The sequence below is a fragment of the Alosa alosa genome, chromosome 23 (assembly GCF_017589495.1).
Source record: "Alosa alosa isolate M-15738 ecotype Scorff River chromosome 23, AALO_Geno_1.1, whole genome shotgun sequence".
Lineage (NCBI taxonomy): Eukaryota > Metazoa > Chordata > Actinopteri > Clupeiformes > Clupeidae > Alosa > Alosa alosa.
The window spans coordinates 1,080,521-1,088,020 of record NC_063211.1 but is presented as its reverse complement, the minus strand read 5'-3'; the positions used below and the strand labels follow the sequence as shown (position 1 = coordinate 1,088,020).

General features: G+C 42.7%; 1 protein-coding gene across 1 annotated transcript in view; it reads right to left on the bottom strand.

Moving 5' to 3' along the window:
- fbxo18 (F-box DNA helicase 1) overlaps window positions 1-7,500 on the bottom strand; it is a 25,403-nt gene that overhangs the window by 7,448 nt on the left and 10,455 nt on the right. Inside the window, exons 14-16 of the mRNA XM_048234445.1 lie at window positions 7,285-7,381; window positions 5,872-5,999; window positions 2,496-2,571 (exon numbers count right to left, since the gene is read on the bottom strand). Of these exons, the coding sequence (XP_048090402.1) occupies window positions 2,496-2,571; window positions 5,872-5,999; window positions 7,285-7,381 (301 nt within the window). The remainder of the gene's footprint in view (window positions 1-2,495; window positions 2,572-5,871; window positions 6,000-7,284; window positions 7,382-7,500) is intronic.

Sequence of the window (7,500 nt, the reverse complement as noted above, 5' to 3'; positions counted from 1 at the left end):
ACACACACACACACACACACACAATATCAGAGACAGAGAGTCAGAGTGTCGAGTAATGTGTGGACATTACTTGGGTGAACAATAGCACACACACAGAGAGACAGAGTCAGAGTGTCGTGATAATGTGGACATTTGGGTGAACACACACACACACACACACACACACACAATAATAATACACACACACACAGAGAGACAGAGAGGAGTCAGAGTGTCAGATAATGTGGACATTTGGGTGAACACACAACACACACAATATCAAATAATAACACACACACACACACAATACAGAGAGACAGAGAGTCAGAGTGTCGTGATAATGTGGACATTTGGGTGAACACCTTTAACAATAAACACAATAATAATAATAACACACAATACACACAGAGATAGAGAGTCAGAGTGTCGATAATGTGGACATTTGGGGTGAACACACACACACACACACACACACAATAATAATACACAATACACACACAGAGAGATAGAGAGTCAGAGTGTCGTGATAATGTGGGACATTTGGGTGAACACACACACACACACACACACACACACACACACACACACACAGAGGACAGAGAGTCAAGTGTCGAATACATTTGGGTGAACACAATAAAAAAAAAACACACACAATAATACCAATAATATCAATAATAATAATACAGAGACAGAGAGTCAGAGTGTCGTATAATGTGGACATTTGGGTGAACACACACACACACACACACACACACACACACAGAGACAGAGAGTCAGAGTGTCGTATAATGTGGACATTTGGGTGAACACACAACACACACACACACACAATACGCACACAATAATAATAATAATACCACACAACACACACACAGAGACAGAGAGTCAGGAGGTGTCAGAGATAATGTGACATTTGGGTGAAACACACACACACACACACACACACACACACACACACACAATACACACAATACACAATACAGAGACAGAGAGTCAGGAGTGTCGTGAGTAATGTGGGACATTTGGGTGAACACACACACACACACACACACACACACACACACACACACACACACACACACACAGAGACAGAGAGTCAGAGTGTCGTATAATGTGGACATTTGGGTGAACACACACACACACACACACACACACACACACACACACACACACAGAGACAGAGAGTCAGAGTGTCGTATAATGTGGACATTTGGGTGAACACACACACACACACACACACACACACACACACACACACACACACACAGAGAGAGAGAGAGTCAGAGTGTCGATAATGTGACATTTGGGTGAACACACAATACACACACACAACACAGAGACAGAGAGAGTCAGAGGTCGTGACATTTGGGGTGGAACACACACACACAGAGAATAATACAGAGACAGAGTCAGAGTGTCGTGATAATGTGACATTTGGGCGAAGAACACACAAATACTACACACACACAACACAATAATAAATAATACTGACAGAGAGTCAGAGAGTCAGAGTGTCAGATAATGACATTTGGGTGAACACACACACACACACACACACAAACACACACACACACAGAGACAGAGAGTCAGAGTGTCGTGAGGAATTTGTGGGAGAACATTTGGGGTGACACACACACACACACAGAGACACACATTTGGGTGAACACACACACACACACACACACACACACACACACACACACACACCACACACATAATAGTCAGGAGTGTCGTGTATGAATGTGGACATTTGGGTGAACACACACACACACACACACACACACACAGAGACAGAGAGTCAGAGTGTCGTATAATGTGGACATTTGGGTGAACACACACACACACACACACACACACACACACAGAGACAGAGAGTCAGAGTGTCGATAATGTGGGAGCATTTGGGTGAAATACACACACACAAACAACACACACACACATACACACACACACACAGAGACAGAGAGTCAGGTAGAGTGTCGTATAATGTGGACATTTGGGTGAACACACACACACACACACACACACACACACACACAGAGACAGAGAGTCAGAGACAGGTGTGAGTAATGTGGACATTTGGGTGAACACACACACACACACACACACACACACACACACACACACACAGAGACAGAGAGTCAGAGTGTCGTATAATGTGGACATTTGGGTGAACACACACACACACACACACACACACACACACACACAGAGACAGAGAGTCAGAGTGTCGTATAATGTGGACATTTGGGTGAACACACACACACACACACACACACACACACACACACACAGAGACAGAGAGTCAGAGTGTCGTATAATGTGGACATTTGGGTGAACACACACACACACACAGAGACAGAGAGTCAGAGTGTCGTATAATGTGGACATTTGGGTGAACACACACAGAGTGTCGTATAATGTGGACATTTGGGTGAACACACACAGCCTGACAATCTCATGCCCAGAGTTCAGTGTGTGCTTGAAAACAGCTCTTTTGTGTGTGTAAAACTCACCTTTCTTGCGCTTCTCAGTTGGCTGCATCAGCACCCAGATATCCAGAATCTTCTTGAGACCAAAGTTATCAACCCCCTGAAACACATGAACACAAACATTTTCCATCAATAAAAATCAGGAATTACAGTCAAGGAAAAATTGTCAGTACCCTTCCACGAAAAAAAGAAAAACCCTCAATATCTCTCTGAAAAACGAACAGGAATTAATCATTGTTTATTCCATGTTTACTGAAATTAGACCTTGCTTCTGACTCTAACACAGTGGTCACCAAACTACAGCCCGCCAACTCATTTTGGGTGGCCCCCCAAAACATGTCCGTGGTATATAGCATCTGGCCCGCACGGGAGTATGACATCGTCTATACTATAACTTCCGTAATTTCCCCCATTCATTCTCTATGGCGAGTCAGTACACCTGTAATACTCTTTTTGTCCACTGGTGGTTGTTTTGGTGCTGTTTCACGTTTGCCATCGAAAACGGAATAAAATGTAGGCCTACCTGCAAACAATGTAAGAGGCCTATATGCTTGCTGACTGCATCAGTGCTCAAAGTATTCTAAAAGTGTATCAATTATTTGTTAATAACTAACTAACTTCTATTCAAGTCATATTTCTGGGACTTTCTGGGATAATTATTTCTATTTTTTATTCACACGTTAAAAATGTTCATACAGAGTTCAAAGTTCTCATCAGGTGAGTGAAAGTTAGAACGGTGGTCATTTTCAGATCTGTTTGCCAGCCTTCATAAAACTCTCATGGTCTGATAACTTTAAATTATTTGTAGGATATTGCTTGTTCCACAACTTGAGCTATGTATGCAGCAGAACAGAGTCTTTTATTAGTATTATTTCATTTTGAGCTACATTTACACTGATATGGCATGTGGTGGCACAACAACTTATAAACACAGCTAGCAATGGTATTAAATTGCAGTAGCCTATGATTAAATGTAATGGAATATTCAACTAAGGTAGACTGCTGTTGTTCTCAGCACTAAGCTATTTAAGGTTACTGATATACTCCGAATCTCTGGCCCTTTCTTAGAGCCAGGCATAGTGAGCTGGCCCTCGGAAGAAAAAGTTTGGGGACCAACAGTCAACATTCTCTAACAGAATATTTTAAATCAAATAACAAATGAAAATGTAACAGACAAAAATGATGGCAACTGCCATCAACAGTGTGTTGCAAACCTTTAGAGGCAATCACTGCCAACAAACGCTTTCTGTAGCTCTGAATGAATTCTGTAGCTCTTATTTTGAAGAATCTGGGGCTGTATTCACAAAGCCTTTTATCTTACCACTAGGAGTACTACTAAATCGCACTAAAAGATTTTAGCTAGGAGTTTTCTCTTAAAAGTTATTCACAAAGCCTTTCAGACCTACTTTTAGTAAGGAAAAATGACAACTCCTAAATTAAGAGTGAGCCTTCGTTGCTATGGATGGCGTCATTACTCATGCGAGCTTGACTGAAGTGACCACCTTGATTGGCTGATGATTGTAACGCTGAATGATTCCAAACACCTCCCTTACGATGATGAGTGACAGGTGACAGGTCACAGAGAATAATGCGCTACACAGGTAGTCGCGAGAAGATGAGGAAGATGATGAATAAACTGAACTGAATAAAAAGGCCTAAATGAATAAAGGTAAGGCAAAACAAATAGCCTAGTAGCCCTAATGAATATCTGGGATTGATGCAGTATCTTTTAGCATTATTATTAACCTTACCTGTCACCATAGCCAATGCCCATGTTTTACCAGCGGAGAACATTTTAATTTGATTCACAATGAAGCGTTACATTTAATTTACATGTTAACAATGGTAGTTTTGGTTGTTGTTGGTGGCTGTTATTGCATCCCTTTTTGCCTACAATGCAAAAATTGTTCCCTGTGATTGGAAGCTCCTGTAGCATGCAGCATTTCAAAACATCCATGACGTGAGAAATGCCACAAAGGGGTTTGTGAATAGGTCTTAGTGAGTTAGGAGTCCTCTCGACTTCTTTTAAGCTAATCCCAGACTTAGGTGCTACTTTTAGGTCTAAAATGCTTTGTGAATTACTTTTAGTGAAAAAAATTAGGAGTCCTAAAGTTAGGAGTGACCATTATTTTTTAGGAGTTGCTCCTAAATTAGCCACTTATGAGCTACTTTTTTTAGCCTTAAATTCTTTGTGAATCTGACCCCTGATCCATGAAACAAATTTTGTTTTCTTCTGTTAAAAAAATAAATATGTCATGTTAGATTTTTTTAAAATGGCCTCCATTAACATTTATGACTTCTTTGTGTGCTATTGGCATCATCATAACCAGCTTCATGAAATAGTCACTCAGAATGCTTAACAGGAGTGATCAAAACCCAGGAGTGGTCAAAACCCAGGCGCTCCACACGGGAGCTTCAGTAGCACTGCTGTGTCTAACGTACAGTGTTAAGAGTAGCACTGCTGTGTCTAACGTACACAGCGTTGAGAGAAGGACAAAGAGTGTGAAACGCTGCAGTCACAGCAAAAGATGGCTGCTTTGAGGAGGCTAAAATGGAAAACATTTTGTTTTGTTTACTGCACATTTGGTCCATGTGAGCTGGGATGACCAACACCATCTCTTGGCAACCTAGAAGGACACTTAAACCCTGAAGGACACTTAAACCCTGACTATTTGTTAAAGCAGCTGGTGGATCCTCATGTGAAGGCATGCCGTCTCATGCTGTCTCCACAGCATGCCTTCACACAGATGCACATCTTTGTGAAGGCATGCTGTGTCATGAAATTTTCATAATTGTGGGCTCCTTATCAGAGTACTGCAGAATGTGTGTTCAATACCAGAGTATTTCATAATTTGGGTTCCTTATCAGAGTACTGCAAAATGTGTGTCGCAAGTATTCAGGAGTGTATGAGGCTGGATCTGACCGGCAACATGTATGTGTGCTTCACTCACCCCTATGAAGTGTGTGTGTGTGCTCCACTCACCCCTATGAAGTGATTGTGTGTGTGCTCCACTCACCCCTATGAAGTGATTGTGTGTGTGTGTGTGTGTGTGTGTGTGTGTGTGTGTTCCACTCACCCCTATGAAGTGATTGTGTGTGTGTGTGTGTGTGTGTGTGTGTGTGTGTGTGTGTGTGCCCCACTCACCCCTATGAAGTGATTGTGTGTGTGTGTGTGTGTGTGTGTGTGTGTGTGTGTGTGTGTGTGTGTACTCACCCCTATGAAGTGATTGTGTGTGTGTGTGTGTGTGTGTGTGTGTGTGTGTGTGTGTGTGTGTGCCCCACTCACCCCTATGAAGTGATTGTGTGTGTGTGTGTGTGTGTGTGCTCCACTCACCCCTATGAAGTGATTGTGTGTGTGTGTGTGTGTGTGTGTGTGTGTGTGTGTGTGTGCTCCACTCACCCCTATGAAGTGGATCTTGCACAGTGGGTTGGCATCCATGAGCTTCACGGCTTCACTGAAGACGGACTCATTACAGCGGGAAAGGATGGCCACTTTACCCTCGGCCTCACCAGTGCCACACACATTCCCTGGCACACACACACACAGAAACAGACAGACACACACACACGCACAGACACACGCACACAGACACACAAACAAACACACACACACACACACAGACACACAGACACACACACACACGTTAGAATGGATATTAGTGTATTCAGAGGATGGAGAATGGGCATGTGTATGTATGTATGTATGCTAGTGCATATGTGATGGAGAATGGGTATGTGTATGCTAGCACTAGTGTATATGTGATGGAGAATGTGAGGGGTTAGGTGCCTTGCTCAAGGGCACTTCAGCCGGGCCTACTGGTCGGAGTTTGAACCGGCAACCCTCCAGTTACAAGTCCGAAGCCCTAACCAGTAGGCCACGGCATGTGTATGTATATGTGATGGAGAATGGGCATGTGCATGTATATGTGATGGAGAATGGGCATGTGTATGTATGCTAGTGCTAGTGTATATGTGATGGAGAATGGGCATGTGTATGTATGCTAGTGCTAGTGTATATGTGATGGAGAATGGGCATGTGTATGTATGTATGTATGCTAGTGTATATGTGATGGAGAATGGGCATGTGTATGTATGTATGTATGCTAGTGTATATGTGATGGAGAATGGGCATGTGTATGTATGCTAGTGCTAGTGTATATGTGATGGAGAATGGGCATGTGTATGTATGCTAGTGCTAGTGTATATGTGATGGAGAATGGGCATGTGTATGTATGTATGCTAGTGCTAGTGTATATGTGATGGAGAATTGGCATGTGTATGTATGCTAGTGCTAGTGTATATGTGATGGAGAATGGGCATGTGTATGTATGTATGCTAGTGCTAGTGTATATGTGATGGAGAATGGGCATGTGTATGTATGTATGCTAGTGCTAGTGTATATGTGATGGAGAATGGGCATGTGTATGTATGCTAGTGCTAGTGTATATGTGATGGAGAATGGGCATGTGTATGTATGCTAGTGCTAGTGTATATGTGATGGAGAATGGGCATGTGTATGTATGTATGCTAGTGTATATGTGATGGAGAATGGGCATGTATGCTAGTGCTAGTGCTAGTGCATAAGTGATGGAGAATGGGCATGTATGCTAGTGCTAGTGCATAAGTGATGGAGAATGGGCATGTGTATGCTAGTGCTAGTGCTAGTGCATAAGTGATGGAGAATGGGCATGCACGCTAGTGCTAGTGCATAAGTGATGGAGAATGGGCATGTATGCTAGTGCTAGTGCATAAGTGATGGAGAATGGGCATGTGTATGTATGCTAGTGCTAGTGCTAGTGCATAGGTGACCTACCTTTCTCAAGTGTTCCCACCAGGGTCTTCTTCACTCCTTTGCACACGCTAAGTATGGAGGCTCCGACAAAAGCAATCTCAGGTCCAAACCTGAAACTCTGATAAATAATCCATCCATGAATAAAAGCTTATTTCACATAACTGTCTGTCTGTCTGTCTGTCTGTGTGTGTGTGTGTGTGTGTGTGTGTGTGTCTGTGTGTGTGTGTGAGTGTGTGT